At 39.5% G+C, this 18,244-nt stretch overlaps 1 protein-coding gene across 1 annotated transcript; it reads right to left on the bottom strand.

The window, feature by feature from the left end:
• Positions 1–6,578: 6,578 nt before the first annotated feature.
• Positions 6,579–9,407, bottom strand: LOC307143899 (uncharacterized protein). Its single transcript, XM_079845717.1, has 3 exons — positions 9,316–9,407; positions 7,961–8,022; positions 6,579–7,772 (listed from the first exon to the last, which is right to left on the bottom strand). Exon 3 carries the CDS (start codon positions 7,762–7,764, stop codon positions 6,931–6,933), a length of 834 nt encoding a protein of 277 aa, XP_079701843.1. The 5' UTR covers positions 7,765–7,772; positions 7,961–8,022; positions 9,316–9,407; the 3' UTR covers positions 6,579–6,930.
• Between the last annotated feature and the right edge of the window lie 8,837 nt (positions 9,408–18,244).

Genomic DNA, 18,244 nt, shown 5'->3' with positions numbered 1-18,244 from the left:
CTACCTCTAGCTCTTCCTCCTGTCTTTTCCTCAGTGCTACTGTCTCCAAACCATTCAACATCGCTGGTCTCACTACTGTCCTGCACACCTTTCCTTTCATTCTTGCCGGTATTCTTTTATCACACAACAGACCTGACACTTTTCTCCACCCATTCCAACCAGCCTGCACACGCTTCTTCACCTCTTTTCCACACTCCCCATTGCTCTGGACTGTTGACCCTAAGTACGCTCTAAAAAATGCTGGGTAAAAAACAACCCAAGTTGGGTTGAAAATGGACAAACCCAGCAATTGGGTTGTTTTAACCCAGCGATTGGGTTGTTTTAACCCAGCAATTAGGTTGTTTTAAGCAAACATTTAACCCAACCGCTGGTTTAAAACAACCCAATTGCTGGGTTTGTCCATTTTCAACCCAACTTGGGTTGTTTTTAACCCAGCATTTTTTATAGTGTATTTAAAATCCTGCACCTTCTTTCCCCCTTCTCCCTGTAACCTCACTGTTCCACTTGGTTCCCTCTCATTCACACACATGTATTCTGTCTTGCTGCGACTAACCTTCATTCCTCTTGTCTCCAGAGCAAACCGCCACCTCTCTAGACTTTCCTCCACCTGCTCCCTGCTCTCACTACAGATCACAATGTCATCCGCAAACATCATATAACATTCATCATTACCAATTATTCATTTATTTGTATTTACTGAATACTAACTGAATTGTGTTCAGTGCACTCTAAAAATGCTGGGTTAAAAATAACCCAAGTTGGGTTGAAAATGGACTAACCCAGCAATTGGGTTGTTTTAACCCAGCGGTTGGGTTAAAATTGCTGGGTCAGTCCATTTTCAACCCAACTTGGGTAATTTTTAACCCAGCATTTTTTAGAGTGTGTCACAATATAATTTTTATTTAGCATGAGACTTTGTTCGAAAACATTAAAAATAGTCGTCAAATTTTTGGATAATTTAAAATATAATAGGCCTTTGTTAACTATATTGTAAATAAACTACAACAAAATATATTTATTTTGTCTTGTTGCTCTCTCTGACACATACCTGAGGCTCATTATGCAGCTCATTATGCGTTCTTTTGTTCTCTCAGGTGTGATTTACAGCATTATTCATGATCGTTCACGCCTCTTCGCATACGGCCTTTGTAAAGAAAAAAAGTGTCTTACAAAATGTAAATCAATATATTGTGTTATGTGAATGAGTATGCTCAATGATTCTCACATCAGTTAGAAGCAAAAACTCTAGGCAAGAACACCCATTAGTCAAAAGTCTTGTGGACACAGATCTATTGTGTTTTGAGACCTTAAATCTGAGGCCTAGTCCACACGTACACAGGTATTTTTATAACCAGAGTTTTTCCTCCATTTTAAAAAACAATCGCGTCCACACAAGCACGTTTTAAAAAAAATCTCCACATGGGTCCCATCCATGGCACTGATGCACTGAGGGATGCCATGGGCTCAGTCAAACCCTTCTGCAAGTTTCTTTACTGGACTCAGCGACAGGTAACTGTATATACACAGGGGCAGGGCCCAAGTGGACTGTAATAGCTTCACACACTTGCCTGACTATTTTGTATTATTGAATTCTGGCGCCTCTGTTCTGCAATACAAAAGCTATGTCCGCCATGGCAAAGACTCGACTCATGTAAATAAAAGACATAACAGCGCCAATCTGACGTCAAAATAAGGAGAGCATGGCGCACACTTCGACTTCACAAGCCAAAATCTCCAGTTTCACCGTCTACATGACAACGGTGTAACCGGAGTTTCTAAAAAACTTAACCCTGGCCGGAGTTTTCAAAAAAGTCCGGTTTCATTAACCGGATACTGCGTTTGCGTGTGGACGAACAGCCAAACTGCGTAGAAAAGGCTGCGGTTTTGAAAATACCCGAGTTCGTGTGGACAGGGCCTGAGACTTACATTTAAAAAAAAAAAAACGCATTAAACGTTATCCTCTCAAAAATACAAGCATGTACATACACGTTGCTCTCATATTATGGTAGCCCAGTTTGTGCTGAACACAGTGTAATGACACTTTTGCCATTAATGTGTTTATAAGCAACTGAAAAAAGCACAAATGTCAGAGCATGTCAAAACTTCTAAAGGGCCCAAAAACAGCTCAGACTTCAGAGGGTTAAAGGATTAGTTCACTTCAAAATGAAAATGTCCTGATAATTTACTCACCCCCACCCGCCCTAGATGTTCATGTCTTTCTTTCTTCAGTCAAAAATAAATTACATTTAAGGAAAACATTCCAGGATTTTTCTCCACATAATGGACTTCTATGGCAACCAACGGTTGAAGGTCCAAATCAATGCAGTTTCAAAGGAAGGGCTTCAGAGGCTCTGCACAATCCCAGACGAGGAATAGGGTTTTATCTAGCCAGACCATTGGCCATTTAAAAAAAACTAAAAAACTAAATTTCTCATTTGCACAGCTCTGCAGCGCGCCACCAATGTGTAAAGCGTATGCTGTACATTTGTTTGATTTTATGTTTATAATATTAAAGGATATCAGATTATGGCCATGTTGCCTTTTTTCTTTTCTACAACATCCAAAATCCAAGAGATTCTCATATAATATATTATTGATCATTCTGAAAAGAAAACTAGGTATGATGTTATCAAACTTCTATAAAAACAATCAGGAACTGCACTGATGCAGTTTAACATTAACTTTATAAAATAATTGGACTGTTGAATTATTTGAATTAATTTAATGTATATAGTATTTCATATTTATATTGTTATATTTTAGATTATATGTTTAATTAATACTGCAATTAAAATAAAAACTATCTATTTTACACAATTTTCCTATAATTTAATTTTCATTTCTGATTTACAGGACTGGAAACCCCATACATTTAATCAGTTTAATGACCAATAAATAGGCCCATAACTCTTCTGATATGATTCTAACAGATAAGATAAACACATTCAATTATTAATTTACTTTTTTTTTTTTTAAAGAAAAATATATGTGATTAACATCATGATGGCAAGTTAGAAACTCACTCCAGTCCAGACCAGTAAATGCAATATATTTTTATAAGATCTTTTGTCAAGCACAAAGGGTGATCACAACACTATGCCATTGAAAAACACTGTTTACTATTAACTGTCCCCACCCAGTGAGAAAATATAAACGTGAAACTATGGACTCTGAAAATGACATAACTACACTGTAAAATCCAACAGTTGTTCTTACTAAGACTTTTTTAGTAAACTTTACTTAATGTCCAATAATTTGTTGACCTTCTTAAAACAAGTAAGTAATCTGATATTTGCATGCTATGCCTTCGTTACTTAGAAAACTCAGGTAAACATTACTTGACTGGTTTGAGTACCATTTGGCCAAAGCAAAAAAACAAACGGGCGGACGGGCGGGCGGGCAAAGTGTTTTGAGGCAATTTTGTGTAGACTTATCACTCATTTCCTCCACTTCTTCTCACCATTATTGTGATTAGTGTTCCCTTTGGTTGGACACTTGGAACTTCATTCATATTATAGTAATTAACTTCCTATTAATGCAGCAATGCAACAAGAAATTGATTTCTAAACAAGGGAAGTAATATATATATATATATATATATATATATATATATATACATATACATATATATATATATATATATATATACATATATATATATATATATATATATATATATATATATACATATATATATATATATATATATACATATATACATATATATATATATACATATATATATGTATATATATATGTATATATGTGTATGTATATATTTGTCCATTAATGATAAATAACATAACTATATTTCATATCAAATAATGACCTTTTAACATATTTTTGCTAATATTTACGGCATAACCTTTTAATTGAGTTGATATAATCCCTCTATGTTTGTCACAGTATCATTTGACCATACTCGAGTGTGTCACACACAGACTTCAACATTCAGCATGCAAAACACAACAATGGTAACAAGGATTACATTTTTTTTTTTTACATTATTATTATTAATATGACCTTTATTATTTTACTTGCTGTCATTATTGGGGTTATACTGACAAAATACAAATAGTAAAATAAAGCCAAAAATAGTAAAACGAAGCAATTAATTTATTCATGCCACAATGCACTCTGGGAGAACACTTCCTCAGATCCCAGATAGAATTAAGTTGACAAAACTTAAACGGTTTAAGTAAGAACAACTTAATGCAATTAAGTAATGCTTACTTAATTGAATTAAGGCAACAAGTTTGCACAATTTAATTAAGTAAACTGAACTAATTAGTTTTTACAGTGTAGATTAGACATAAATAGAATAGACATGCGTCAGTGTGAGGAGCTGAAATGAGGAGCTGAAATTGGCTATGGACCACAATATTGCTTTGAATAAAAAACATCTTATGAATCAAATTATCTGATTTTTTCTTACCTTTTTAACCACATCAACTGAACTAATGATATTTCACAGTAATTCCCTCAGTAACAACCTTGCTTTTTGGATTTTAGCCTTGAATTTGAACTGGCATGTAAGTGCAATATGCAAAATATTCAAAAAGATAACTTATAGAAGTTGCAATTCTCAATGCAGTGATTCATTTGACAAGACATTTTTATTCTTAAAAAACATGAAAAAAGAAGCAGTACATTTGCGATTTCTATCTATTTTATGTTGTTGTTTTATTCTTTTTAACAGTTATCACCACATTGCCCTTTTGGGTAAATTACATCAATGATCTGAATCCGACTTGGATCCCAAACACAGTCTTCTTCAAGACCACTTCGCACCATGCCACAGTTTGGAGGGCACCAGGCAGTGTCGTATCCATTATCATGCCAGGTTTTTTGCAGTGGATGACCTTGATAATCAATCTTCTTCACTCTCCCAACATTGACCTTTACTCTTATAACAGCCCTTTCATATACACACAAATGAAGCGGGTATCTGCTGGCCTTGTTAAGATCTCGGCTGAGGTAGACGCCACGTCCTAGCATTCCATCTTTAGATGGCAGAAAGCCGCAGCCCATGATCTGCTGTGCAGCATATCGAGAGGTCCCATGATACATGAGGTATATTTTACCATTCGCAGGCTCTGTGTAGCTTTCGAGACACAGCACACCTGGACACAAGTCATTCTCTGCCCACATGTTTAAATCTAGAGAAAACAAACAAAACTGTTCATCCGCTGTTGTAAAGAGCAAGAGGTGTTGCAGGTTTTAATTTTGAGGTTTGTTGTTTAATTTTGAAATCAGAGATAGCTTTTGGTGTAAAGTTTAAAGAAATATGATGCTTACCCCTTGGATGGCAAATTCAGACTGTGCACAAAGCTGCTAGAATATCTTGAAGCCACACCTTCAACAAGTTGGAAACCCCCAAACTTTAGTTTTGTTTCTTTCGGAAAAAAGTTATCATCGGAAACAGCTGCCAGAGAGCAGCAGAATATGTTCACCTGAAGTCAAAATCTTGTTTAGAATATATAGTTATAATATAGTCATAATTTAAGTAAATTAATTTTAAAAAATTACATTTTTGAAATTCAAAAAAGTGATTACTGGTTCAGAATGACTGCTTAAAGGGACAGTTCACCCAAAAATGAAAATTCTGTCATCATTTTCTCACCCTCAAGTTGTTCCAAACATGTATACATTTCTTTGTTATGTTGAACACATAGGAAGATTACTATGAAAGTCAATGGTGCCCCAGAAGAAGCCTGGTTACAAACATTCTTCAAAATATCTTCTTTTGTGTTCAGCAGAACAAAGAAACTCATACAGGTCTGGAACATCATGAGGGCGAGTAAATTATGACAGAATTTTCATTTTGGGCTGAACTGTCCCTTTAAAGTGCACCAAATAGGCTACTAAAGAGTTCTTTAGGAAAAAAACAAAAAAAAACAAAGTAAAATAATATAAAATGTGTTCTGTTGCAAGTTCACATACTTGATCTCATATTTTCTTATGGTTTATTATTGAGCTGTCAAGTTGTCAATGTAGAAATAATAATTTCATGTCGTGTTTTTTTTTTTTTGGGGGGGGGGGGGGGGGTCCGGGGGTTGTGAACGGGTGTCCCTTATTTTGCCACACCAAAGGTGGCAACCCTAACGTTAGTATGTGTGGCTTTAAACACAACTTGCTATAAAACGTAATGAAAATATGTACTATTCCACTGCGAAATTCTGATTCTGGCTGTTGGATGTGTGTTTTTTCTCCCCGGCCTCCCCGGCCCTCTCTTTTACTTTCACTTTCCTAGAATCGTCGACAATCATCACTATTCAAGCAACGTCACCACTCCACTGCAGCCAACCAGGCCACACCTTTTACGTTCTATGGGCCACACCCACGAAGATTAAATTGCGCGCCAGTTCAATCTTGGTTTGTTTGCTCTTTAATAATTAAGTGTTCAGTGTCGTGTTGGTGGACTTCTGAACTGAACAGGCAACCTCTGTTTTTTATAATAGATTTTATAATTATTCATAAAGTCACCATTTAAATATAGTTTCCAGGTAAGAGACATATGGATCAACATTGACAAGAAAACAACACATTTTTTTATTTTCTTTATTATATCTTTATTTAGCATATTAACATACTTTTCAAATTTTTTCATTTTGATTTTACATTGCTTCAGAAATATAACTACAATAACAGGCCTACACTAGGCTATTACTAAAATCAATATTATTTAAATAAAATACAAAAAATAAAGCATTACTCAACTTATACTATGCATGTTTGTTTTTAGCAATGAATAAACAAGTAGTGTCAAAAATTAAAAGGTATGTAGCCCAATATAGCCTATATGACACAAAACTTAAAAGGTCAGAGCATTGTATAATGATCAAATTCTCAATACAACAATATATTTTAGGATAAAATACAGTAGGCTATAGGATTTACATCGCTCAGCTAACAAACATAACATACTCCTTAGTTTGGGCGAATTACATCAATGACTGTAATTCGTCTTGGATCCCAAACACAGTCTTTCTCAAGACCACTTCGTACCATCCCACAGTTTGGAGGGCACCAGGCAGTGTCATTCCCATCATCATGCCAGGTTTTCTGCAGTGGATCACCTTGACAGTCAATCCTTTTCACTTTTCCAACATTAACCTTCACTCTCAGAACACTTCTCTGATGCATAGGTAAATGCGTAGGGACATTAAAGGCCTTTTCTACATCTCGGCTGAGGTAGACTCCACGTCCAAGTATGCCCTTAGACTGACAAATGCCATGAGCCTTGATTTTTTCTGCATTCTCCTTAGATGTGCCATAAAACATTGTGTATTCTTTATCTTTAACTGGATCAGCTTGAACAGTGTTTTGAAGGCTTGGTGGAATCACGTCAATAATAGTGATTCGCTCCGGATTCCAAACACAGTCTTCTTCAAGACCACTTGTCACCATCCCACATTTTGGAGGGCACCAGGCAGTGTCGTATCCCTTATCATGCCATGTTTTCTGCAGTGGATGATGTTTTTTGTCGATCCTCTTCACTCTCCCAACATTGACGTTCACTCTAATAACAACTCTCTTACTTGGTTTATCAAGCGGGTATCTGCTGGCCTTGTTAAGGTCTCGGCTGAGGTAGACGCCACATCCCAGCATTCCATTTTCAGATGGCTGAAAGCCAGAGTCTTTGATATCTTCTGCTGCTCTTTTAGTAGTGCCATGATACATTCGGTATATTTGATCATCCACAGGCTCTGTATTGCTTTGGAGACACGACACACCTGGACCCAAGTCACTCTCTGTCCACATGTTTAAGCCTAAAGACAAAAAATAATCAATCTACAGTTTTCATGTTTGGAAAGAGAATAGCAGAAAGAGGGAAGGAAGTCGATAAGGAGGAATACATGTTCACTGTACATTTTACATTAGAACATTTTTCTAAATAATCACATTCAGGCCAGGGTATAGGTTAGGGTTAAGGACGGGTTAGGGTTATGTTACTTACCTCTATGACAAATTCAGTCTGAGCAGAGATCAATTGTCTTGGACACACCTTAAACCAATAAGCTGAAGAGGCAGGAAAAAAGTAGCACAAGTGAGTACAGTGTATAGGTTTTTTTTTCCTGTAAAGAGTATATGTCAACATTATCAGTCTTCAGATGATTGGAGATGAGGTTCAAAGTACAGGTATAGATTGTACAGGTTTGTATGACTCAAGCGTGGACAAAACAGTCAGGCGATGCATATTAAAAGTCAAATTCAATAGAATGCAAACTTCTTATGCTGCGTTCACACCAAACGCGAATTGAGCGTCAAAATCGCGTCTACCGCGTCTAGTTTCACGCGCGAACATTTTGAATGCATTCGCGTGTCCGCAGAGAATTGGACGCGCGTAGAAATCGAGCATTTGAAGCGAAATTGACGCGCGTTCAAGGCACTCCAGGAGAAATATGTCATAAAACACCACTCTGCCTCTTTTCGTTTTCATTAAAAATATATATTAAGCATGAATAGCCACACAAATGTGGTCCAGGCAACTCCTACATTATCTTCACTGCATGTATGTTTAAATATCCTTAAAATATAAAGTTATGAAACTTCTCTTTGCCCTCAGTCAAAACGATTTGGCAGACAACAAATTATAGATTCATGAGAGCAAAGCTCGGCCGTTAGATCTACACAAAACGAACCACTACAGGACATCAGAGCCAGCGGCAGACGCCAGAAGGACTGGCCGAGGAAAGGCTGCCTTCGCCGGGGTTATGAGCAGTGATTGCCCGGTGATCGCCTGGATCTCACAACTCCAAAAACACAAGATTATTTTTTAAAATAGGCGCTCTCTTTATAAATAAACCTCAGATTTGAGCTTTAAACAACTACATTCCCACCTGAAAAAGTCTTAAAACTACATTTTGTGACACAATAGTACTATTTTTAATTTATGCAGGGTTTCTCATACACGTCACTTTACCACGTGACAGCAGCAAGCAGGCTTCCGCGCCGCGGGACCTCCAGACGCGCGTCAACGCGCCTTTCCATTGAAATCACTCGCGCCTGACGCTCAATTCGCGTTTGGTGTGAACGCAGCATTATAATGCTGAGGCTAAACAATGCTGCAGAGACAGGCAGAATAAACTGGAATAAATTGACCAAATAACAGGCATGAGAAACTCAGGAAGGAAATGGGCAAAGAACTTTGCAGAATTATACAGTGCTATTGACTAAAAGCTTTTTTAATTTCATGAAAACCAAGAAGACATTTTAGATAACATTAACTATTACAGTATAAAATAATTTCACCGGTTATTCTGGGATTTCTAGGCTTAATGACCAAAACACATAGACAAAGTGGTGCCTTACCTCTGATGTCGCTTCTAATGCTGATGGTTAGCCGCATATAAATGGCACATTTTCTGGGTGTGTCCATGACCGTAAGTGTTCCATTGAGTATCAGTTTCTTTTCCTCTTAGTAAGCTATTATGGATTGCAACAACACTGCATGCAGGGGCGTAAATTTTATCTAACAGTAGGGGGGGACGATAAACATGAAATTTCTCAAGAGCAATTTTTGAAGGGGACACAAATAATATAGCCAAAATCGTACTTGTAAGGATATGTGTACCACAAAAAATAAAAAAATAAAAATAATTGTGCTTATTTGGCGTTTTGGTGCACTGAAAAATGATCTAATGTGCGTTTTTCTTTTCTCTGTCATTTTATCTGACCAACAACACAAAGCAATAGTTGTTTAAATATGAGTAAGGTTCACCACACAGTCATATTATTTAAAATTATCTTGCATCCTCCACATAGTATTTTATACTATGATATTCAGATCTTTAGATATTCAACTGCAGCAAGTCTGATCTGCCACTTATTATCATATTGAGCAAAACCCAACACAGATCTGACAGAGCGCCGTGCGCATATACTTTAGGTTTAGAATTAGCGCCAATTCGAGGGTGGGTTGCTTGAATTATGGGTTCATTAGTCTATTATTCTTAATGAAAAACACAGCAAGAAAACAGTACAATGACACACTCCCTTAAATAGGCACTTTTACATTTCGCTTTGAAACCAAAACTTCCGCGATCATCTTGTCTGTCAGCTGTTTGCTCTAGTGATGAATGAAATCTGACTCTCGTTGGGCTCGTGCTGTATGCAGACACGTTTAGTTTTTAATTGTTGTGTCTGTTCTCTAACTAAACAAAATTATTTTATTACTATAAAAATGAAAACAACGGTGGCCCGGGGCGGTGCCGCGGTGGGCAAGTGATGCTAACAGGGTTTTGCCTAATCTGTATTAAAGAGAAAAGAGTCACTTCATCTGATGTTTAAAGTTAATAATATAGCATTGACAGCTTACTGGAGTTTCACAACTGCTGTCTGAAGAGCTTTGTTCTCTCCCCAAACTTGTGGTAGTTTTTTATGTTCTATGTATCGTTAGTTGAGGTGCGCGGTGGATCAAACCACTGTGGGGCAAGGGGGAGGGGGGACTCAAAATGTTTCTAAACTTAAACGCATTTTTTGTCCCGTTTGCTTTTGTATTGTTTTACTACTTACACATTTATTTTAAGTATATATCATTATATTATTTACAATACTCAGCATGGTTTTTAGGGGGGGCCAGCCCTCAGATTGGGGGGGTCCTGTCCCCCCCGTCCCCCCCGTGATTTACGCCCCTGGCGCCACGGGTTACGTAATCACGCCATAAAGGTCACGCTAGACGTAGGCAGAACTAATAGGCTTGTTTGAGATGCGCCTCGCCTCGCCTGAAATTCAGCCGAGACTAGGCGGCTGCAGTGAGGGGAGGAGTGAAAAAAGTGCAGGCAAGCCGGACAGTTCTCTCTTCTCATAGTGGATCCGACACCTGCGAGATCAAAGGCGGATATCGCGGGATTCACACTCGTGCGCTTTGTTGCTGATAAACTGGATGTAATTTAAGTTCTGTTACTTTTATATGAAAATAAATATTATGAACAAGACACCCAAAGTTTTTGTTATTTATTTCCATTCGAAAGACGTGTTTATCAATCATTTTTACTTTAATTAGGCCTACATACATGTTTGTAGCCTATATATATATTTTTTTTATATAAATATGACAACAATCACATAACACACAGAGAGATCGCCTTTGTTAGAGAGTTTGGGAATATTCACACATAAAAACATGATATCAGAGTTTTAAAATCAAACATTTTGAAAAAGAACCATACATCACGGTTGTTTAAACCAATAAGCATTAAGCTGTGTCGTCAGCAAGTCGTTTCCCATCATGCTTTTGCTCCGCGCAGTCGGTGGAGAGCAGCTGCGCTCGACTGCAGAATCCGACACATCCGCCTTTCGCTCGCGAGAGTTTTTTGACATACGTCGGCATGACATCAGAGCAAGGCGGACCGCCCTCGGACACTTTTCTAACCGGCATTCATCTCGCGCTGATCACCGGTGATCGGTTCTGCGCAGATTTCGCTCATCTCAAACAAGCCTAATCCTTTAACCCTCTGAGGTAATTCATTTATGGGTCACACTCAGGACCTTCTCCATTTTTGTTCAATAATATTTTTTCTTTTCTTTTTTGGTGTTTTGAGATAATTTTATGATTTATAATTAATATTTATGCAATAATTATGACCTATTTTTTCCCATTGAATATAATAATAAAAAAAAAAATATATATATATATATATATATATATATATATATATATATATATATATATATATATATATATATATATATATATTTTTTTTTTTATTAAAGCTGTATTTCATTTTAGAGTCATGCCTAGGCCTCATGAAAGCAATTTTTAAAATGAGATCGGTGTCATCCGGTGAACACATTGAGCATTTTTATCACGCAATAGCACATTTTTACCACTATAGTGGATCTTGCGTTTTATTAAAAAAAAAAAAATCGTAGCTTCATCGGAATGGTCCGAAACTTGGTGACTTTATTGGTACTTGGTATATTAACACCCCAAAAGAATTGAGGACAGGATTTGAAAAGTCTAAGTGGTCATTAAAAAAAAATAGACACACTCAGGACCTTCGGGTCAAAAATGACTCAACAGTGAAGGGGTGAATCTCTAAAACATCAAGAGTGCAAAACAGACAAAAAAAACTCACACAGACACAAAAACACAATTAGCTTTTGGAATGGCACGCGTTCATTTGTGTGTGTGTGTGTGTGTGTGTGTGTGTGTGTGTGTGTGTGTGTGTGTGTGTGTGTGTGTGTGTGTGTGTGTGTGTGTGTGTGTGTGTTTTTGTGTGTATAAGTGTGTGTGTGTGTGTGGGCATGTTTTCGTGAAATATCAGGACACAAATGTGTATAATGACATAGGTATTATGTCATATGATCTGTAGTTCAGCTGTTCTGATCTGTAGTTCAGCTGTTCTTTAGAACGCTGTCTGTTTGCTGTAGTTGGCTGTTTGTTGTAGTCTGGTTTGTTATTGTTTGACCTCGTGCGAACTAACGCGTTTCACTGGGCGTGGCCATAAGCCAGCGTGCTATATAGAGCGTTCATTGTTTACTTTGAGTCAGAGAGAAGCATCGAACATCAGGGAAAACAGCTAGTGTGTGAGTTCTGTTTACATTTTCCTCATTTGATCTGTAGTTCAGCTGTTCTTTAGAACGCTGTCTGTTTGCTGTAGTTGGCGGTTTGTTGTAGTCTGGTTTGTTATTGTTTGACCTCGTGCGAACTAACGCGTTTCACTGGGCGTGGCCATAAGCCAGCGTGCTATATAGAGCGTTCATTGTTTACTTTGAGTCAGAGAGAAGCATCGAACATCAGGGAAAACAGCTAGTGTGTGAGTTCTGTTTACATTTTCCTCATTTGATCTGTAGTTCAGCTGTTCTTTAGAACGCTGTCTGTTTGCTGTAGTTGGCTGTTTGTTGTAGTCTGGTTTGTTATTGTTTGACCTCGTGCGAACTAACGCGTTTCACTGGGCGTGGCCATAAGCCAGCGTGCTATTGAGAATGAGGAGATACGTCATGGTCGTGGGCGGAGTCTGGCCCGTACACCATTCCGGGATCCGACGCTATCGGTTGCCAGGGGTAACATTGTAAGAGCGAAACAGAGATCAGAGCAGGAAAGACGGCTCGAGGAATTATCATCGCGGCGTTTAAGCGGAGAAATTACGAGAAAACTTGAAATGGAGAAGAAGAGGTCTCGTACAGGGAGAAACTTACTACCAGCGCCAAGCTGAGGTATTTAGAGAAGCTGATATCAAAAACGTTGACCCATACGAGCTGCCACGGCAGAACTCTTTACCACCTTGCACTGAAATGTTTCTATAAATATATTTCCTGTGCATTCTGAATAATAAATATATCTCCCCACTATCCTGCAGCAGTCCAGTGCTCGTCATCCTTAGCAGTGTTTTTCTCTTACTGATCATATTTTGTACCTGTTGAGTTTATATTTTTAAATTAATTTGACTAAAAATTTAAATGATCGTTTGTGTGCGCTGGTGCTTTTATTCCAGCCTTCTTAAGTAGAATGAATGCTCGGTACGTGCTTTAAATGGATGTAATGTTAACCATGTTAAATATTGAATTAATCTTAAACAGTGATGCACAGTAGAGGAAAATGACAGTCAACTAGGCCTACCTTGAATATTAATTAAGCGTTTTGGGCATAAACATGTTTATAGCATACAGTAAAATGACCGACAATGAAAAATGACAGAATAGTGATCAACATGTTTAATACAAATAAATAAAGGTTCGTATTGATCAAGTGTCTCACACTTCAGCATCGAGCTCACTAGTTAAGACCATGACTGACACCCTGTGGTGAAATAATGGCGTACGTTTACCAGCCGCTGCTTTCTCAGATCGGCTTGGGTGGATTAAAACTTAATGTTCAGTTGAGTTTGGAAAACTATGTACATAGTAATCATCAGAATATCTCTTCTCCAGTCTCTGTCCGAATTCATTACCTGGCGGGCAGACCCCCAAAATGGCGGAAGGGGGGCGGGGCGCTGTGTCGTGACAACATCTCCTCATTCTCAATATAGAGCGTTCATTGTTTACTTTGAGTCAGAGAGAAGCATCGAACATCAGGGAAAACAGCTAATGTGTGAGTTCTGTTTACATTTTCCTCATTTGATCTGTAGTTCAGCTGTTCTTTAGAACGCTGTCTGTTTGCTGTAGTTGGCTGTTTGTTGTAGTCTGGTTTGTTATTGTTTGACCTCGTGCGAACTAACGCGTTTCACTGGGCGTGGCCATAAGCCAGCGTGCTATATAGAGCGTTCATTGTTTACTTTGAGTCAGAGAGAAGCATCGAACATCAGGGAAAACAGCTAGTGTGTGAGTTCTGTTTACATTTTCCTCATTTGATCTGTAGTTCAGCTGTTCTTTAGAACGCTGTCTGTTTGCTGTAGTTGGCTGTTTGTTGTAGTCTGGTTTGTTATTGTTTGACCTCGTGCGAACTAACGCGTTTCACTGGGAGTAGCCAGCTGTATTCAATAACGACATTTAATGCGAGTATAAATTGAGTAGTACTCCGCGGCAGCGGAAGCGGCAGCCCTCGTGTGAAGCCCTCCTCGTGTGAAGACCGAAGAGTGTAAAGACCATTCGACTCTACTCTGCGCGACTCCACTCGAGCAAGGACACCGACAAGGCACTTGAGTATAGCTATATATATACTTTGTCCACTTTTGTGTTTTTGCTTGTTTTCATCTGCTAATTTCTCTGACCCGTATTCACAATGTGCTTCCAAATCTCTACTATTATCACACACACCCGTAAATCACGCTCTGTACATTTTAGACGCCGTAATCCTAATAATCTGCGTAGTGTACCCATTTCCTCTGCTACATTAATGTCCATTCCAATTGGTCTCTGGAATTGCCAGTCTGCTGTAAACAAAGCAGACTTTATTTCATCTATTTCCACTCATTCACATCTCAGTCTCATGGCTCTAACTGAAACCTGGATCAAACCAGAAGACACTGCCACTCCTGCGGCCCTCTCAAATAATTTCTCTTTTTCACACACCTCTCGCCAGATTGGGAGGGGCGGAGGTACTGGTCTGCTCATCTCAAAGGATTGGATATTTGAGCCCATCCCTTCTCTATCTGGCAACTGCTCATTTGAATCACACTCAATCACTGTCACTCACCCTGCTAAAATCCATGTTGTAGTTATTTATCGTCCTCCAGGTCAACTGGGTAACTTCCTGGAGGAATTGGATATGTTACTCTCTCACTTCCCTGAGGATGGCACTCCTCTGGTACTGCTCGGTGACTTCACATTCACCTTGATAAACCCCAGGCTGCAGACTTCACCACTCTTCTGACCTCATTTGATCTTAAGCGAGTATCTACTACAGCTACTCATAAATCAGGTAACCATCTTGATCTTATCTACACACGCTACTGCTCCACAGACGTCACTTTAGTTACTCCTTTACACACCTCAGATCACTTTCTCATCACTCTTAACCTCCTACTAACTCCTAACACAACACACACTCCTCCGCTGATTACCTTTCGGCGTAATCTACGCTCACTCTCTCCCTCCCGTCTATCCACTATGGTTTCCTCCTCACTCCCTCCACCTGCTCAGTTCTCAGCACTGGACACTAACAGTGCTACTGACACTCTTTGCTCCACTCTTACATCTTGCTTAGACAACTTCTGTCCTGTTTCATCCAGGCCAGCCCGCACCACTCCCTCTGCCCCCTGGCTGTCTGATGTTCTCCGCGAACATCGCTCTGGGCTCCGGGCGGCAGAGAGGAAGTGGCGCAAAACTAAAAACACTACTGACCTGACCCTGTATCAGTCTCTTCTCGCTTCTTTCTCTAGTAACGTCTCCACTGCTAAAACTACATACTATCACAACAAAATACACAACTGCTCTGACTCTCGTGCACTCTTCAGAACGTTCTCTTCGCTCCTCTGTCCTCCTCCCCCCCCTCCTTCATCAACTCTTACAGCTGATGACTTTGCATCATTTTTCACACAAAAAACCTCCTCCATCAGCAGCCAATTCTCCGCACCACAAACCGACACGCACATCTCAACAACCATAACACATACACTCCCCTCCTTTTCTCTGCTCTCTGAAGCTGAAGTCTCCAAACTCATCCTTTCCAACCACCCCACTACCTGTCCGCTTGACCCTATCCCCACTCACCTCCTTCAGGCCATTTCTTCTTCTGTTACTCCTGCACTCACTCACATTGTCAACACCTCTCTTCACACCGGGACTTTCCCCACAGCATTTAAGCAGGCTCGGGTAACCCCACTGCTTAAGAAACACTCTATGAACCCAGCACTTTTAGAAAACTACAGACCGGTATCCCTTCTGCCTTTCATTGCAAAGACACTCGAGCGAGTTATTTTTAACCAGCTCTCTACGTTTCTTGAACAGAACAACCTCCTGGATATCAACCAATCAGGCTTCAAAAGCGGCCACTCAACTGAGACTGCCCTGCTCTCGGTTACGGAGGCACTGAGGCAGGCAAGAGCGGCTTCCAGATCCACAGTACTTATCTTACTGGATTTGTCTGCTGCTTTTGACACAGTTAACCACCAGATCCTCCTGTCAACTCTCATGAAGATGGGCATCTCAGGAACTGCTCTCCAGTGGTTCAAGTCTTACCTCTCAGGTAGGTCCTTCAGGGTGTCATGGAGAGGTGAAGTGTCTAAGTCACATCATCTAGCCACTGGAGTTCCACAGGGCTCAGTGCTTGGACCACTTCTCTTCTCCATCTACATGTCATCACTGGGATCGGTCATTCAGAAACATGGCTTTTCCTATCACTGCTATGCAGACGACACTCAACTCTACTTCTCATTTCAACCAGATGATCCCACGGTTGGTGTTCGTATTGCTGCCTGCCTAACAGACATTTCTGCCTGGATGAAGGAGCATCACCTGCAACTCAACCTTGCAAAGACTGAACTGCTTGTGGTCTCAGCCAACCCAGCACTTCATCACAATCTCTCCATTCAGCTAGGATCATCAACCATAACTCCGTCCAGGACAGCCAGGAATCTTGGAGTTGTGATCGATGATCAGCTAAAATTCACTGACCACATTACTGCAACAACCCGGTCCTGCAGATTTGCATTATACAACATTAGGAAGATTAGAGCCTTCCTATCAGAGCAGACCACACAACTCTTGGTCCAAGCTCTTGTTCTCTCCAGACTGGACTACTGTAATGCTCTTCTAGCAGGCCTTCCGGCATGCACTATCAAACCCTTGCAACTGATCCAGAATGCAGCGGCGAGGGTGATCTTTAACGAGCCGAAGAGAGCGCACGTCACGCCTCTCTTCATCAGACTCCACTGGCTACCAATAGCCGCTCGCATCAAATTCAAGGCACTGGTACTCGCCTTCAAAGCAACCACTGGCTCTGCACCAATTTACCTTAACTCGCTTGTTCAGACATACACACCCTCCAGGAGTTTGCGTTCTACCAGTGAACGACGCCTTGTGGTGCCATACCAGAGAGGCATGAAATCACTGTCACGGACCTTTTCCTGGACTGCCCCCACCTGGTGGAATGACCTGCCTATCTCAATTCGAGCAGCCGAGTCTGTATCCATTTTCAAAAAACATCTAAAGACGCATCTCTTCCAGCAGCACCTGACCAATCAAGAATAGCACTTAACATTCTATTCATTTTTCTGTCTGTCTAATTTATTTAAAAAAACAAACAAAAAAAAAACATCCTGTGTTCTGTGTTAGATTAACTGAGACTTGTTACAGCACTTGCATACTGTAGCCTCTGACTGTTGTAGTTGCTTCTATTGCTCTCATTTGTAAGTCGCTTTGGATAAAAGCGTCTGCTAAATGACTAAATGTAAATGTAAATGTAGGTATTACAAAAAGAGGGTGAAATATGAGGACGTTCCCCATGTCCTCACTTTTCAAAATGCTTATAAATCACACAGAACAAGTTTTTTTTCACAGAAAGTGAACTGCACAGTCTCCTGTGAGGGCTAGGTTTAGGGGCAGGGGCAGTGTAAGGGGATAGAAAATACGGTTTGTACGGTATAAAAACCATTACGCCTATGGAATGTCCTCACATTTCACAAAAACAAACATGTGTGTGTGTGTGTGTGTGTGAGTTTTTTTTGTCTGTTTTGCACTCCTGATGTTTTAGAGATTCACCCCTTCACTTTTGAGTCCTTTTTATCTGCATCCTGACTGATTTGTAGATTGTATGCACAAAAAACTCTGTATTTCATATTTTTGCCAATTTCCCATTCATTTCCTATGGGGGTCATTTTTGACCCGAAGGTCCTGAGTGTGACTATTTTTTTTACGA

Source organism: Gobio gobio (assembly GCF_949357685.1).
Source record: "Gobio gobio genome assembly, chromosome: 20".
Taxonomy (NCBI): domain Eukaryota; kingdom Metazoa; phylum Chordata; class Actinopteri; order Cypriniformes; family Gobionidae; genus Gobio; species Gobio gobio.
This window is presented reverse-complemented; position numbering and strand designations above follow the sequence as displayed.

Excerpts from the sequence above, each read along its gene's own strand:
- LOC307143899 (XM_079845717.1), bottom strand. The coding sequence starts at position 7,764 with ATGTGGACAGAGAGTGACTTGGGTCCAGGTGTGTCGTGTCTCCAAAGC.